Genomic DNA, 17,970 nt, shown 5'->3' on the forward strand with positions numbered 1-17,970 from the left:
ACTAACGGCGACGGAATTGCTTGAGGAGGTGCCTGGACAGGCTGCCCAAAGGTGGTGGCCAGGCAGGAGAGGCCTGATTGGTAGAAGGCCTTGGTGGGTTGATGCGGAAACGGTGTCGCGACGGATTGAGGAGCTGCTGGGCAGGCTGCCAGGAGGTGGCCGGGCAGGAGAGGCCTGATTGGAAGAAGGCCTCGGTGGGTAAGCGGCACCTTAGTTGATTCACATGATGCTGCCACTCGCTGCCATCGGGAAGTCCGACCCTATAAGAACAGGGACCAGTTACTTTGGTGATGGTGGCAGGCACCCACCTTGGATCCCCTGAGAAACTCCTGGCAAAGACCAGGTCCCCCTCCCCAAAGAGGCATGGAGGCACTCCCAGTTCGCGAGGCTGCATGGCATTATAAAGAGGGTGCAGCCTGTCTAGGGTGGTTCGCAAACAGCGGCCCATCAGCAGCTCCGCGGGGCTTTTGTTGGACAGGGGACATGGGGTGGAGTGTTGGCTGAGGAGATAAGCCACCACCTTGTCTGGCCAATCTCCCCGGTCCATGCGCCCCAACGCTTCTTTGGCTGAGCGGACTGCTCGTTCCGCTCAGCCATTGCAAGCAGGATGGTAGGGGGCCGTTGGGGCGTGGCGGATCCCTTGCCCTGTCAGGAAATCCTGGAAGGCCACGGCAGTGAATTGAGGACCGTTGTCGGTCACGACTGTGTCTGGCAACCCATGCGTGGCGAACCCGCCGCAATGCCCATATGGTGGACTCCACAGTGGTAGATGCCATGAACAGGAGTCCCACCCAACGGGAGTAGGCGTCCACGACCACCAGGAAATTCTGACCATGAAAGGGGTCTGCAAAATCCAAATGGACCCTAGACCAGGGTCCTCTAGGAACCTCCCAGTCTCCAATGGGAACAGCTAGAGTGGCAGGGGGGAGAGTTGGCGGGGTGTGCAACGGCTGACCCAAGTAGTTATCTCCTCGTCCATCTTGGGCCACGAGACAAACAAAATGTCTTCAAGGAAGAAACAAAGTCCAGTTGCCTTTTGAAAAACAACAACACCTTTGGGACAACCATGACCTGAATGACTGAGAATCTCCATTCCCTATAAAAAGAGCCCATAATAGCTATTTTGTGAGAATGTCCATAGCTTGTTCTCAAAAATCACAAAATAGTATTAAGATAGCATGTCTTGCTCCTGATCTAGCTGGGAGTTCAAAGAATTACTTCGCAATAAATAATTGTGTACAAATTTGACTCTAAAATTTCTGTTACAGAAAGGTCACTCCCATGTCCCACCTCCTGAATTTCTAGGGATTGTAGCTCTTTGACAGAGCTGGGACAATGGCTGAGAAACGTCCGATTTCTCGTGGCCAAACTTTCTGTATATTAATGAAGTATAAAACTGGATTGAATGTACCGTATTCTTTGGATTTTAAGATGCACCTAACTATAAGAAACACCTTCATTTACAAGAGTAAAACAACAAAAGGTTTTTGGCCTTTGTGTGCCCCATTTGTGAACCTTTTTGGGGCCTTTTTCCAGCCCTTTTCCAGCCTTTTTTTCTACCCATTTTGAGGCTTTTCTTTTGGCCTGTTTTTGAGGCTTTTTTCAGCCTGTTTTTGAGACTTTTGGGGCCATTTTTGAGGCTTTTTCGGCCTGTTTTTTTTTTTGGGGGGGGGGGGGAGAGGCCAAAAAATGGCCGGGAGGGTGGGCGGGGCTTTGGCAGTATTCGGTCTATAAGACGCACAGATATTTTCACCGCCTTGTTCACTCCCTTTTGGGAGATAAAAAAGGGCATCTTATAGTCAGGAAAAAAATGGTATAATGCAGCTCTGCTTTAAGGATCCCTCTCCTTCTTTTGTGCCTCCTTCTGTCCAGGTGATCTTCATTGTCAGCTTTTTCGTTTCCCAAGATGCAAATCTAGGAAGTACGGTGCAGATCAGTGCCAGAGCTGCCAGGTAAAACTTCCCAGGACTAAAATAGCAATAGCAATGGCACTTAGACATATATACTGCTTCACAATTCTTTACAGCCCTCTCAAAGTAGTTTACAGAGTCAGCCTATTGCCTCCAACAATCTGGGCCCTCATTTTACCAACCTTGGAAAGGATGGAAGGCTGAGTCAATCTTGAGCCTTGTGAGGTTCGAACTGCCAAATTGCAGGCAGCCGGCGGTCTGCAGAAGTAGCCTGCAGTATTGCACTCTAACCACTGGGCCACTACGGCTCTTGCAAACATTCTCCTATGTAAATCAGATTAGCCATCATGATGTCTACTGCTGTTTTTCCACTAGCAATTTACAGCACTTTCTCGAGTCATCCCACAAGTGTTGTGCTCCACAAAGCATAATAACAATAGCATCAGTACATACAATACAATACAATACAATAGCAGAGTTGGAAGGGACCTTGGAGAGCTTCTAGTCCAACCCCCTGCCTAGGCAGGAAACCATATACCATTTCAGACAGATGGCTATCCAACATCTTCTTAAAGATTTCCAGTGTTGGGGCATTCACAACTTCTGGAGGCAAGCTGTTCCACTGATTAATTGTTCTAACTGTCAGGAAGTTTCTCCTCGGTTCTAAGTTGCTTCTCTCCTTGATTAGTTTCCACCCATTGCTTCTTGTCCTACCCTCAGGTGCTTTGGAGGATAGCTTGACTCCCTCTTCTTTGTGGCAACCCCTGAGATATTGGAACAATGCTATCATGTCTCCCCTAGTCCTTCTTTCTCTTAAGCTAGACATACCCAGTTCCTGCAACCGTTCTTCATATGTTTTAGTCTCCAGTCCCCTAATCATCTTTGTTGCTCTTCTCTGCACTCTTTCTAGAGTCTCCACATCTTTTTTACATTGTGGCAACCAGAACTGAATGCAGTATTCCAAGTGTGGCCTTACCAAGGCATTATAAAGTGGTATTAACACATCACGTGATCTTGATTCTATCCCTCTGTTGATGCAGCCTAGAACTGTGTTGGCTTTCTTGGCAGCTGCTGCACACTGCTGGCTCATATTTAAATGGTTGTCCACTAGGACTCCAAGATCCCTTTCACAGTTACTACTACTGAGCAAGGTATCACCTATACTGTACCTGTGCATTCCGTTTTTGTTGCCTAAATGTAGAACCTTACTCTTTTCACCATTGAATTTCATTTTATTAGATAATACCCAATGTTCAAGTTTGTCAAGATCCTTCTGTATCTTAAGCCTATCTTCTGGAGTATTGGCTATTCCTGCCAGCTTGGTGTCATCTGCAAATTTGATGAGTTCCCCATTTATTCCCTCAGCCAAATCATTGATGAAGATGTTGCAGAGTATTGGGCCTAAAACAGAGCCTTGGGGTACTCCACTGCATACTTTCCTCCATGTAGATGCAGTTCCATTGAGGACTACACGTTGAGTGCGGTTGGTCAGCCAGTTACGAATCCATCTGGTGGTGATGCTGTCTAACCCACATTCTTCTACTTTATCTAGTAGTAGGTTATGGTCTACCTTATCAAAAGCCTTACTGAAGTCCAAGTAAACTGTATCAATGGCATTCCTCTGGTCCACTAATTGTGTCACATTATCAAACATACCAAGTTCATAAGAGGAGCCTTGATGGATTCACAGCATAAATTAATCTAGTTCAATATTTTATGTCGCACAGTAATCAAGTGAATATATTTAGAAAGTTCATAACCTAGACTGAAAACTGAATTTCCTCTCCATTGTCATTTGCTATCAACCCAGATTTAGGACTTGCTGCCTATAATTCAGAAGGTCAATGGCCATCAACACAGGTAGTCCTCAACGTACAACCATAATTTCTGTTGTTAAGTGAGAGATTCGTTAAGGGAATTTTGCCCCATTTTATGACCTTTCTTGCCACTGTTGTTAAGTGAATCATTGCAGTTGATAATCTAGCATCGTGGTTAAATGGCTTCCCCGTTGACTTTGCTTGTCAGAAGGTCACAAAGACGATTACATAATGGTTGTACATTGAACATGTACAATCATAAATGCACATCATGTACATTTATGCAACCATCATAAATGTGAGTCAATTGCCAAGTGTCTGAATTTTGATCATATGGCCATGACGATGCTGCAACGGTCGTAAGTGTGAAAACGGTCATAAGTTGCTTTTTTCAGTGCCATTGTAACTTCAAATGGTCACTAAATGAACTGCTGTAAGTCAAAGACTACTTGTGCTACAATCAAAATTCTTAGAACAGTTTAAAACACTAAAAACATTCAAAATCAATATACATATATATATATATTATCATAGAATCTGTATTTTGACCACATAATCATAGGGAGGCTGTGAAGGTTGTGTGAAAAAAAAAATTCAGTGCTGTTGTAACTTTGGTCAGTCACTAAATGTGACTGTTGTAAGTTGAGGACTACCTGTACTAATAGCTCTTGAGACCCTGGTCCTCCATCAGCCTATTAATCCTCTTTTTAAAATCATCTAAACCAGGAGTCACCAACTTTCAGACCTCAGGGGACCACTAAATTCATAGTTTTAAATCCCACAGACCACTAACATGAATTTTTTAAAAAGATGTCTAGTATTTAGTGCAATATTTAAAAATACAAATAATTTTTCTGCGGACCATCAAAATTTTCTCATGGACCACCAGAGGTTCATGGATCACCAGTTGATGACCACTGAGCTATACCCAACCTATGGCAGCAATCTCCATGGCTAGGAGTCGGCAAACTTAAACACCCAAAGAGCCATTTGGACGTGTTTCCCACAGAAAAGAAAACAACAGGAGCAACAGTCCTAACCAGAAGCCCCCTGTTCAATTCTGGAGCTGACCGGAAGTTCGGTTCCCCCACCATAGAGTCTCTTCCTAGTGCGGCATCCTTTTTCCTCTATCTGTCCTAACCGAAAGCCCTATCAATTTGTGGAGGTGACTGAAAAACCCACCCCTTACCATAGAGTCTTCTCCTGGCACACTGTGCTTCTCCCCCACCCAAACTGGAAGCTCCTCTCAAAATTGTGGCACCGACCAGCAACACGAAGCTGCAGCAGAGGGATGAAAGAGCCACATGAGGCTCCAGAGCTGCGGGTTGCTGACCCCTATCCATTGCCATGACTAACATAAATCCCTTTGACCTCAATGCATCTGGCTTTAAATATAGCAACAACTGGGAACATCCGGTTGTGCAAAATGTTCCTTAAATAAATTCAGCTTCATTGATAACGAGTTTCTCGCTTTGATATCAGATGATACTGAATGTGATGTGATTGGGGGGGGGGGAGGGAACAGCACAGCATTTAGTAGCTGTAATGAAGAGAGGTGCAGCTCTGCCCATTTTTCCTTGTATCCCTACAGTGAAAATAATGTTGCTGTCACGAAGGACATGTTTCATCAAATGGAGCTGCCCGTCAAGTATGCAATCTACGTTTTCATCAATAGGTAAGTGGCTGCAAGCATTTGAGAAGAAGGCCTCCCCCTACTCAACCATCTCTCAAGAAGTTGCTGTGAAGTGTTAGATCGTTTCACAGCCACCCATTTTTCTTGGTTTACATTGCTAAAGAATGAATGGAAGGATCTTCATTAACTCAAAATTCTGGTCAATTGCATAATATATATTTTTTCTTAATCTTTTATCGTGTTCTGTAATCTTCATTAACTCAAAATTCTGGTCAATTGCATAATATATTTTTTTCTTAATCTTTTATCGTGTTCTGTAATCTTCATTAGCTCAAAATTCTGGTCAATTGCATAATATATTTTTTTCTTAATCTTTTATCGTGTTCTGTAATTTTCATTAATTCAAAATTCTGGTCAATTGCATAATATATATTTTTTTCTTGATCTTTTATCGTGTTCTGTAATCTTCATTAACTCAAAATTCTAGTCAATTGCCTAATATTTTTTTTTTCTTAATCTTTCATTGTGTTTTTCCAGCTTGGATGAATCAACCAAGTATGTTAATTTTTCTGCCGGACAGGAAGCTGAAACTCGGACCGTGGAACATCGATACGAGGTGAAAAGGATGTGGTTTGCTTTGTGGCCAAGAACTAAGAATAGAGAGAGGCCTATTTGTTAAGATGGAGAAAGTGTTTCTTTAGAATGGAGCAAGTTTACATAGCGATGGATGCTTTGAGAAGCATTTGCAAGAAGGAAAAGGTATCTCGAACTATGGAGAGATTTCCTGACAGTAAATACAACTAAGCAATGGAAAGTTTGCCTACAGAACTTGTGGGTGTTTCATCAATGGACGTTTTTAAGAAGAGATTTGGCAGCCATTTGTCCAGAATGGTATAGGGTCTCTTGCTTGAGCAGGGGGTTGGACTAGAAGACTCCAAGAGTCCAAAGTCCTTTCCAACTCTGTTAGTCTGTCCAATACTCAGAAATTGCCACTTACCAGTTTTTTAGAGAGTTTTTTCCACCACTGAGTGCTCTCCAATGGTGGGATCCTACCAGTTTAACAACCAGTTCGGTGATCGCACGCTTTGTGCACCCATGCACCCGATGAATGCTCAGCATAGATTAACTCCAAGGTCAACTTTAGACCAACAATCAAGTAAGCAACACTCCAAACAAGAAACTGCCAAAGAGCCATGAGTAAACAGCCCAACCAAAGGACCTCTAAGACTTCTCCCACCCAGACAGACAAGACACCAGCATATAAACTGACAGTGAACACCACTCTTTACTAGCACTGATGATGTTACCTAGTTAGGGTAATAAAATGTCTGCAAGAAAACAAGCAAGCTCAGAGAACCCCAAGGACCCCTCATTTCAACCTTGAGCTAGAAATATTCTCCTTTATTATCTCTGCAGAACATCTGGTAAGGACAAGTTGGGCAATAAGCCCAGCCCCAAACAAGGCTGCCTGCCAAGCCTCACTCATTCCCTCCATTTTTTACAAACGGGGGAGGGTGGGAAAGCCACTATGCCAAGCAAGGCTGGAATGGAGCATCCTGGAGGGAGCAAGGGTGCCTCGGACCAGGCACCCAGAAAGCCCTCCTCCCTGATCCCAGAGACCAGAATAACCTGTATAGATAGTTCTCAACTTACAATAGTTCATTTAGTGAGCATTCAAGTTTACAATGGCACTAAAAAGTGACTTATGACCTTTTCCCACCATTGCAAATGATCACACGGTCATAATTCAGACCCTTGACAACTGACATGTATTTATGATGGTTGCAATGTCCCAAGATTATATGAGCCAGTGGTGAGATCCAAAAAATTTCACCACTGGTTCGGTGGGCCTGGCTACGGGGGGGGGGGGGGGGGCATGTGACTGAGTGGGTATGGCCAACTTGACATCACTCACACTCACGCCCACTCAATGACATGGTCCCCCACCTAGCCACGCACACAGGAAAAGGTAAGAAAATTTTTAGGATTTTTCGCTATCTACCTTCCCCCCTTCGCCCGTCACCCCCATTTCCCCTCTCCCCCCCCACCTCTTGGGTTGCTTACCTTCTGTGGCGGGTGGTTCAGAGTCTGGAAGGCAAGTTGACGGGAGTTTTCAGTGGCCCCCAGCCAGCGGCTGCTGCTGGGAAGTGGCTGGCTGGGAAAGAAGCCTTCCAGCTGCTGCCTCTTTGAGAGTCACTTTGCAAAGCAGTTCTCAAAGAGGAGGTGGCTGGCCACAGGCCCTGAAAAGTCCTCCACTCCGCGAAAAAGCTGCTGCCGTCGCCACCATGTTCTTTGTGCATGCGTATCCCATTGCCTTGCAAGCCACTTGGACTTGCAAGATAATGGGAATCGAAAGACTCACGTCACAAAAATAAATGTCTTTGAAATATTATTGTAATTGTTGATATACTAGAAAGTGACAAAGAAAGAGATGATTGAACACATGGTTGATATAAAGCAAGAATTCTGTTTATGCTTATCTTTTATATGTTATTTTTAAACTTGTAAAATTGTGAGATTTGGAGGAATTTCTACTACTAGCATGGGAGCTATCAAAATTTTCTGTGTACCTTTTTACCTTTTCCGCATAAATGTTTTAAAACCAATAAAAAAAAATTAAAAAAAGATAACGGGAATCGCATACACAAAGAACATGGCGGCTACGGCAGCAGCTTTTTCACCAACTGAAGGACGTTTTAGCGGCTTGCGACCAGCTGCTGCCTCTTTGAGAACCGGTATGTAAAGCATCAGGGTGAGCGAGGGGCAACTGAGCAGGCAGGGTGAGCAACCAGTGACAGGAGGCCCAGTTTGGGGGTGTGGCCAGCCGGCCATCACTACCAGTTCACTGAACTGGCAAAATTTCCGCCACCGGTTCAGGCGAACCGGTGCGAACCGGTGCGAACCGGCTGAATACCACCTCTGATGTGATCCCCTTTTGTGATCCTCTGACAAGCAAAGGCAATGCGGAAGCCAGATTCACTTAACAACTGTATTACTAACTTAACAACTGCAGTAATTCACTTAACAACTGTAACAAGAAAGATAGTAAAATGGGAGAAAATTCATTTAACAACTGTCTCAGCCACGGAAATTTTGGGCTCGGTTGTGGTCATAAGTCAAGGACTACCTGTACTGGGGGGGGGGTGGAATCATGGAAACACGAATAAAGACTTTTAAGTGCACAATTGTAGTTCCCATGTCTAGATTACATGGGGGACCCATCCCTATAAAAGCAAAGTATTGACCTGTGCTAAGATTGCTGGAAGTCTATGCATTTTCTTACGCAGAGTTTTCTCCCAATTTAGCTGAAGAACACGTATCATCGAAATGCTTCTGTTTCAGTAACATTTCATATTCCTGTGTCGCTGAATGAAATTCAGATTTGGAACGCAGTCTTGGACGTCCCTAAAGAGGTATATTTCCCCTGGAGCTGTGTAGATGAGAATATAAGTGCTTCCCCTGGATGATTGACACTAAGATAATACTGATGCAGCAAAGTTGTACAGTGAGAAATCCATCCACTAATTACCAGATTGCACAATAAAAGGTTGAGTGGAGAATTCAAGTTAAATGGAGGAAAAGCATGAAGGGGGGTTTAGGCATATCTGAAATCTTATTTTGATGCTTATTTGTCCAAAGGCATCCAGGTTATTTGAATGCTTTTGGCCAAATAGATATTAATAGGTGGGTATGAATTGAACAGATATAAAGGATAGCAAATCTTTTCAGCACCAAGTACCCAAACTGGAACATGCACTCCAGAGCACCAGAAATCCGAAGACCAGGTGGCTGGTATGCATGTACACTGGCTAGCTGGTCTTCGGGTTTCCGGCACTCCGGCATGCACGAGGACCAGCTGTCTAGGATGCATGCACATGCCAGAAGCCAGAAGAACAGCTAGTGATTGCACGTATGCCTACAGAGAGATCTCTGTGTGCCACCTCTGGCATGCGTGGCATAGGTTCGCCATCATTGGTCTAGTCAATCCTTGCCAGCTCCCCAGCAGTATCCAAATGGACATTCCTGGAAATAAATCGATAAATTAGCCGGTTGATTGTTCTGATCCCAGAAGAGAATTATTCTTCAGAAATCTTAACTTACCATCATAATCAAAATAGGAGAGATACTTTCAAGCAAGGATTTTGTTCCCTCCCTTCATCATTTCTCAGTGTAATTAAGAGGCTTGTGTAAAATACCTACTAGGTGCGCTCTATACATTGATTCAATATCCCCACTTAACTAAGATCTGGGCATTTACAGCCCCTGGATCACACCCAGTCCTTTGGATGTCCCTGTCCGGCCTGCATGAGGTCAATTGGAAATTAGAAATCAAATGTAAATTTGTTGCGCCTAATCAAAACCACAACCTGTTTCCTGAAAATAAGACTTCCCTGGATGATAAACCCAATCGGGCTTTTGAGTGCGTGTACTAAAATAAGGCCTCCCCCCAAAATAAGCCCTCCTTGAAACTATTGCAACATAGCAGCAGGCCTGAGGTGACCACGCTCGCCACCTCCTGCACCTCAGAAATAATAAGACCTCCCCAAAAATAAGGCCAAGTGCTTATTTCAGGGGTCAAAAAAAAAAACCAAGTCCCTGTCTTATTTTTGGGGAAACACAGTATAACCCACCTCTTTTTATAAAGTGATCAAATTAATATTGAGCAGAATTAAGTTCAGCCTATTGGTTCAGCCCTTCACAACAGTTCCAGTTTCTCATGTGGCTCCTTGGGAAAATTACCCCAGCTCTAAAGGGTTCAGTGTTGAAAAGATAAACAATGTAAGATTAAAGGTCTCCCGTGACTTATTCTTCAAGCTCAGAAATAGGGCACTTATAATTCCTACTGACTTTCAGAGTGTTCCTTTCTTTTGTCCATCAGTTCCCCCAGATCATTTGTGCGCCTGGAAAAATCACTCCAGGATCCAAGGAGTTTGTGAAGCAACTAAGCAAGCAACCTGTTTTGGTGAGTTCAGGCCGTCTTAACAGCATTATGGGCCCCCGGGCAAAAAAGTGTACTGCAGACCCTACGACAACTACTCACAGGAATAAAAATGTAAATGGTTGATAAAATTAAACATATATTTGCATGTTAGTATTACCGTATTTTTTGGAGTATAAGATGCACCTTTTTCTCCCCCCAAAAGAGGGTGAAAATTTGGGTGTGTCTTATACACCGAATGTAACCCTCCACCAACAGAGGCCAAAAAATGTGAGGCATAGAGATAGTGATGGTCTGTGGCAATCCCTGCAGCCTGGATCAGCTGATTGGGGGTATTCCGGCTGTCCGATCCACCGGCCAATCAGCTGTGCTGAATCTGGCTGCAATAAGTGCTGACATTGACCTGGCTGGTTAGAGTTTTCAGCAGCAATCACATTCAGAAAGCATAGTAACTGATTCAGCAGGATTCAAAATAATAATAATATGCAATACATTACCAAAAGGTAGCAGTAAATACAAACAAAACACAAGCAGTTTCACTTTCAGTTCTCGGCTAAGTCAGGCTCCTTCCTGTCTCCTTCTTGCTCACACAGCAAATTTCAGAGTCCAAATAGCCCTCATTGGCTGACTTAGTTGTATGCCTATTCATTGGCTGACCTTGTTACCATGTGTCAGCTGAATACCATGGATGCTTGTAGGCAGAGGCAGAATTTTTTTTCTTCTTATTTTCCTCCCCCAAAACTAAGGTGTGTCTTATACTCCGGAGCGTCTTATACTCTGAAAAATATGGTAATTAAAAAATGCAGTTGAATGTAATAAATATGTTGCTGTATTTATATGATACAAGGTGCATTGAAGGGTTAACATACACAGATTAGGTTGGGGTCCCCTATGCTCATGGGGCCCACGGGCAAGTGCCCATCAGGCCCATGTACTAAAACAGCCCTGGGGTGACCTCATGGACTGCCCATATGGTCACAGGAAATCTGTACACCGTCTCAACTATCCTACAATCAGACTTGACAATGTTCTTCTGTGTCTTCCAGAACTGCTCTGTAGCCACCTGTAAAACAATCACTTGCAACGTTCCATCCTTGGAGCGCCATCAACCTGTTGTGTTCAAGATCAAGGGGGACATTGGCTTAAAGTGGCTTTCACAGGTATGGAGGCATCTGCTGAGGCTTTATTGGGTTACAAAGCAGGACAGGAAAATGCCTTTTGTGATTTCATAATAATACTCCATCACACATATGGAAAAGCATTTTACATTTTAAGCAGGGGTGGGCTTCAAACATTTTAGCAAGGGGTTCTCTGCCTGGTTGCTGGGTGGGCGTGGCCATGGTGGCCATGGCCTTGTTGGCCTTCTGCACCACGGTGGGGTGTCTGTGTTTCCCTCCCCAGGCTCCGGAGGCTTTCCTCGAGCCTCTGGGAGGGCAAAAACAGCCCCCCAGGCTCCAGAGACCCTCTGGCCCTTCCTGAACTTCCAGTAGGCACATTTTTCACCCTCCCCAAGCCTCCGTATGGGCCCTGCACTTACCTGCATCCAAAACGGGCCATATGGGGACTCCCGGGAGGGGAGGGGAGGGGTGGGCATGGCCAGCCACGAGTGGGATTTGGGGGTTCTCTGAACTGCACAGAATCTTAGCTAGAGGTTCCCCCGAACCCCTGCAAACCCCCAACAGCCCACCCCTGATTTTAGGGTATGTTTGCTATAAGGGTATTTCCACATATGCGTTGGCTTCACCATCATATGTATTCCTTAATTTTGCATACAGAGTTGACCTCGATCTGGCCCATTATAGATAAACACAAGTGTTTCTTGGTTCTCAGTCTCCTGTGGACTTCATCTTTCCATTGATTGATCAGTGCTGCCTCTCTCTAGCCCATGATACAAAAACGCAGATGGATTTTAGGTCATCTTCATTTTTCCTTCATTATGTTGACTATTTGTGGGGAGGCAAAAAAGAGATAAAAACAACATGGAAGTGGTAATGCCTACCATCAAAGCAATAAGGAAGGATGGAGTGAAGACACCACAATACCTTCACTTCAAGTCTTGGGAAGCTGGGAGTTAGGACAAAGCTAGTGGGAAATTGTCTATTTCTCGGCTCCAGAAGAAATCTTGCAAAATTGTCTTTCCTGTTGAGAAACTGCTGAACCAACCGTTCTTCATCTTAGATTGTGGGGACCAACAGAAGTGCTAAAACATAATAGGAACATAGTGTGCTTCCCTACACACACACACATACATACACACACACACACACACACACACACACACGTACATAAGTGTGGTTTAGAGAGTTTATTAATGTTCCGCAGCAGTTTCCTTTAACCAGCCTCAGAACTGTCCCAAATAAAGCCAGCCACAAGCATGAGTTAGTCCACAAGGCAATGGTCAATAGTTCATAAAACAATAGAAACTTGTTCCAGCAAGTAAGTTCACCAACCTGGCAAAACTGATAGTACATCCACAAGAGCTTGCTCAGCAAGAAAAGTTCAGAGTCTCCAAGGCACAAAGTCAAGCAGGAAGCACAAGGAATAAACATACACAGCCATAAACCCAACATGTTGTTCCCAGCAACGCCTCCCTCTGCCTCCTATGATAAACAGCCTTTCAGTGCAGTCCATCAAGATCTGGAGCCTCCTCCCCAGTAATCTGTCAGATCTCCATTGCTCTTGTCTTTTCTCTGCCTGTGTGCTCTCGGATCCACCATGAAAGGCAGCTCCTCCTCATCCTCTTCACTGACCATCCGCCTCTGTAAACTGTCCCCAGATGAAGCCCCCTGTAGAGCTCTTTCGGCTGGCTGTTCAGAGTCATTAATTAAATCACTTACTGATGTGCCAGGAATGAGTTCATCCTCCCTTGACTGACTGCTGAGGAAGAATCTGAGGAGTCGTCCAAGGAAGACATCACACGTAGGAGCATAATGCTGATTTCAGGCCAAAAGCCCCTGCATATGGAATAGCTCTGTAATATACAATGGTGGAAGCTGTCCCACAGTTATTATCACCTTCAAAAAATGATAATTCATAAGATTCTTTCATGTATATTTTGTTGCTGGGTGGGATTTGGCAATGAAGATAGGCCAATGGCCACTGGCATGTCTGTGTCCACGAATAACATTTCCATTAACACCAGTACAAATAGTCCTCAACTTACGACAGTTTGTTTAGTGACTGTTCAAAGTTACAACAGCACTGAGAAAAGTGAGTGATGACCATTTCTTTTACACCTATGACCATTGCATCATCCCCATGGTCATGTGATCCAAATTCAGACACTTGGCAACTGACTCATATTCAGGGATGGGTTCCAGCAGGCACTACTGCTGGTTTGCTCGTAGGTGCACTGTGCATGTATGCATTTGATGTGCGATGTGTGCGCATGCACAGTGCAATACAAATTGTTCTGCGCATGCGCAGAAGTGAAAAACAAGATGGCGGCACCTATGGAGAACCAGTTTGGGGGTGTGGCAGGCCTGGGTTGCTGCCAGTTCTAGTGACCCAGGCCGCCAAACCACTACCAGTTCGGCTGAACCGGTCCAAACCGGTAGGAACCCACCACTGCTCATATTTATGACAGTGGCAGTGTCCCAGGGTCAGGCGATCCCTTTTGCAACAGTCTGACCAGCAGTGTCAACAGGGAAGCCAGATTCACTTAACAACCATGTTGCTGATTTAACAACTGCAGTGATTCACTTAAGGAGTGTGGCAAGAAAGGTCGTAAAATGGGCAAAAGTCACTTAACAAATGTCTCGCTTAGCAACAGAAATTTCGGGCTCAGTGGTGGTCGGAAGTCAAGGACTACCTGTAACTCTTACGCTTCCTTCTCTTGGTGCAACCTTTCAAGCAACCAGCTTTGCCACCTCTGAGATTGTCCATGTCTTCTTTCAGACCCAGCAGAAGAAGGTGACTTTAAGAAGCTCCGCCCAAGTTTCCTACGACGAGAGCAAATACAAGCAGAAAGAAGGATTCGTGCGGGTCCAGGTAATGGTTCCTCTCCTTCAAGGTATAACTCAGTGGTGGGTCCCTGTCCCCGTCACTACCGATATGCTGCTCACGAGGCCGGGCATTCTGTTTGTGCACATGCGCTGTGCACGCATGCATGCACACTCCACTGCCCCTGCAACACCCAGCTGCTTGTCAGAGGTCGCACAGGTGCTGTACGCTGTGCGCGCATGCGTAATTGGCCAGTTGCTTTAAAAACGGATATAGAATGTGTGCGGGCAAGTGGGCCAAACTGGCCACCGTACCTGTACGCTGTCAGCTACTACTGGCTTCTATGGGTATGGCTGTACCAGGCCGTACTGGCCAAAACCCACCAGTGTATAATTACAGTAAATATTGTAATCAGAACTTCTGTCTCCCTTGGAAGATACATGATGGTGGGTTCGGAGGGAGGAAGCTGTGATGAAAGAATTTTGGCTTCCTTTGTATGATCCAGTCCTTCCCCTCTTCTAGGCCGAGACCACAGTGGAGTTCCTGGAGCCCTACAACTACCTGCCCATCATTATTGGCAGCACTGTGGGTGGTCTGGTACTCCTTGTTTTGATTATTGCGGGTCTGTATAAGGTAAGCCTTGAGAGAAAAAATGGCCTACAACGAACATTTCAATAATCAGCTTCCATCCTAGGTTTTTTTCTTCAAATTTTTAAATTTAATTTTAGTACAAATAATCTATCTTCCATTAAACAATGTGTCATCTGGGTGCAATTGCTTGTGCAATTACAATTAACATTTAAAATCATATTCATTATTTAATCTATTCTTAGCTTAATACCAACACATTAAATATCTGATACTTTACATCCTCTTCTTAATTCGCTTAACTCTATTAACTATTTTCTATATTTTACTCATCTACTTTTATATTTAATTTTTATATTTATCCTCTAACCATCGATAAAATGTTTTCCATATCGCATAATAACTAGTTTGTTCTTTCTCTTTAACTGCCAATGTTAATCTATTCATTTCTGCACATTCTGATATTTTCCTTACCATATTCTCCTCTGTAGGAATCTCTTCACTTTTCCAGCTTTGTGCAAATGCAATTCTAGCTGCGGTTATTACATGAATAATCATATATATATTTTCTTTACCAAAAGTTTCTGGTAAGATCCTCAACAGGAGCTTCCATCCTAGTTATGCATCAGCCTTCCCAGGTAGATGAGACAGGAAACATGAGCAGATGAAATAATTCTACTTTATTGTAAGACTACATTGGCAGAAGATTGCAAGTTTGGGTACAAATCTCCCACTGTCTTTTTTGCAAACTGAGAAGATAGATATGAGCCAGCAGTGTGCAGCAGCTGCCAAAAAAGCCAACACAGTTCTAGGCTGCTTCAACAGAGGGATAGAATCAAGATCACGTGAAGTGTTAATACCACTTTGGTAAGGCCACACTTGGAATACTGCATTCAGTTCTGGTCGCCACGATGTAAAAAAGATGTGGAGACTCTAGACAGAGTGCAGAGAAGAGCAAGAAAGAGGATTAGGGGACTGGAGACTAAAACATATGAAGAACGGTTGCAGGAACTGGGTATGTTTAGCTTAAGAGAAAGAAGGACTAAGGGAGACATGATAGCATTGTTCCAATATCTCAGAGGTTGCCATAAAGAAGAAGGAGTCAAACTATTCTCCAAGGCAACTGAGGGTAGAACAAGAAGCAATGGGTGGAAACTAATCAAGGAAAGAAGCAACTTAGAACTTGAGGAGAAATTTCCTGACAATTAGCACAATTAATCAGTGGAACAGCTTCCCTCCACAAGTTGTGAATGCCCCAACACTGGAAGTCTTTAAGAAGATGTTGGATAGCCATCTGTCTGAAACGGTATAGGATTTCCTGCCTAGGCAGGGGGTTGGACTAGAAGACCTCCAAGGTCCCTTCCAACTCTACTATTGTATTGTATTGTATAGGGAGCACGGAGTTCTTCCTTTGTCCTTATACAACTACAAGCTATATCATCTCTTATGCAACTGTTGCACAGGCAGCATCATAACATTTCTCCCTATCTCCTAAGGCCATTCCCATGTACCTTTATATTATGGGGCAACATATCAAGTTATTGCTTTTTCTAACCGAAAGAGGTTTTGCTAAAACCAAGGAGGAGAGGTGTCTGAAACAGAGGAGAAAAATCTACTAATTGTGAAGGATCTCCACTATTGTCCATCCTTCAGTCTTATAATAAACCAATTGACTATGGAGGTTCTCAATCATCTAAGTCATAGTTGAACCAAATGTGCTTTTCCAAAAGGAAAAAAGTGGGCTTCCTTGATTTTTTTCCCCCTTGAAAACATTTTGCTTCTCCTACAAGAGGTTTCTTCAGTTCTGACTGAATGGTGGTGGGGAATGGAAGGATTTATTTGTTTTATGGTGCCAGAAGAACATTGACATCCCATAAACTCTGCTGAAGATGTTACCTAGCCTGGTAATGAAATATTCAGAAAACCAACCCACAAGCTAGGAAAACAAACTTTCCCCTCAATCCTTCCATTCCACACCATTCTGTCAGAACTGAAGAAGCTTCTTGGATGACAAACAAAAGCTGCCAGGAAGAGCCAACACCCTAGAACAGCAATGGCGAACCCTTTTTGGCTCATGTGCCACTAGTGGGGGGAGCGCAGGGGGTTTGTGTGTGGGCGTGCTGCACCCATAATGCAACGCGCGACCCCCCCAATGCGCATGCGCGCGCAACACACGTCCCCCCCTTTTTACATGCTTTTTTCGCCCTCCCCAGGCTCCAGAGGCTTTATAGGTTTGCTCGGAGGGTCGTTTTAAGTGCTCCAAAGGCGTCAGGGAAGCCTCCGGACGGTCCCTGAAGCCTTCAGAACGCTTAAAACGACCGTCTGAGCAACCCAGAAGTTACTTCCGGTTTGCTCAGAGGGTGGTTTTAAGCGTTCCGAAGGCTTCAGGGAAACCTCCGGACGATCCCTGAAGCCTCCGGAGGGCCTCCGGGGGGGGCTCTTTTCGCCCTCCCCTGGCTCCTATAAAGCCTCTGAAGTGCTATCCTGGGGACGGCGAAAAATGGCTTTTAAAAAGGTGAACTCAGCTGGCCAGCGCGCACATGTGCGCTGGCCAGCTGACAGGGCAGCGCCTCGAGTGCCCTGACAAATGGCTCCGCGTGCCACTTGTGGCACACGTGCCATAGGTTCGCCATCACTGCCCTAGAAGATAGGCTCAAGATCCCGATGGATCTTGACAGGCTTGAACACTGGGTCCTATCTAACAAATTGAAATTCAATGTAGAGAAAAGTAAAGTCTTACCCTTAGGCAAGAAAAACCAAAAGAACACATGTAGACTGGGTGAATCCAGGCTTAATAGGAATGACTGTGAGAGGGATCTTGGAATCTTAGTGGACAATCAATTAAATATGAGCCAACAGTGTGAGGGGGCAGCCAAAAAAACCAATGCAATCCTAAATTGCATTAACATAGGGATTTAATCAAGATCAATTGAGGTACTACTATCACTCTATAAAGCTTAGTAAGACCACACCTAGAATACTGCATCCAGTCTTGGTCACCACACTATAAAAAAAAATGCTGAGACTCTAGAAAAAGTGCAGAGAAGAGCAACCAAGATGAATAGGGGACTGGAGGCTATACAATTTTTGGATGCAGGAACTGGGCATGGCTAGTCTACTGAAGAACAGGACCAGGGGAGA

General features: G+C 44.4%; 1 protein-coding gene across 1 annotated transcript in view; it reads left to right on the plus strand.

The window, feature by feature from the left end:
- LOC309401346 (integrin alpha-D-like) overlaps positions 1 to 17,970 on the plus strand; it is a gene marked incomplete at its 5' end in the record, with an annotated part of 62,615 nt that overhangs the window by 42,071 nt on the left and 2,574 nt on the right. The window contains 8 exons of the mRNA XM_081970416.1: positions 1,873 to 1,952; positions 5,319 to 5,402; positions 5,898 to 5,976; positions 8,666 to 8,773; positions 10,240 to 10,323; positions 11,346 to 11,459; positions 14,197 to 14,289; positions 14,764 to 14,874. Of these exons, the coding sequence (XP_081826542.1) occupies positions 1,873 to 1,952; positions 5,319 to 5,402; positions 5,898 to 5,976; positions 8,666 to 8,773; positions 10,240 to 10,323; positions 11,346 to 11,459; positions 14,197 to 14,289; positions 14,764 to 14,874 (753 nt within the window). The remainder of the gene's footprint in view (positions 1 to 1,872; positions 1,953 to 5,318; positions 5,403 to 5,897; positions 5,977 to 8,665; positions 8,774 to 10,239; positions 10,324 to 11,345; positions 11,460 to 14,196; positions 14,290 to 14,763; positions 14,875 to 17,970) is intronic.

This window comes from Natrix helvetica (genome assembly GCF_964273705.1).
Source record: "Natrix helvetica genome assembly, chromosome: Z".
Lineage (NCBI taxonomy): Eukaryota > Metazoa > Chordata > Lepidosauria > Squamata > Natricidae > Natrix > Natrix helvetica.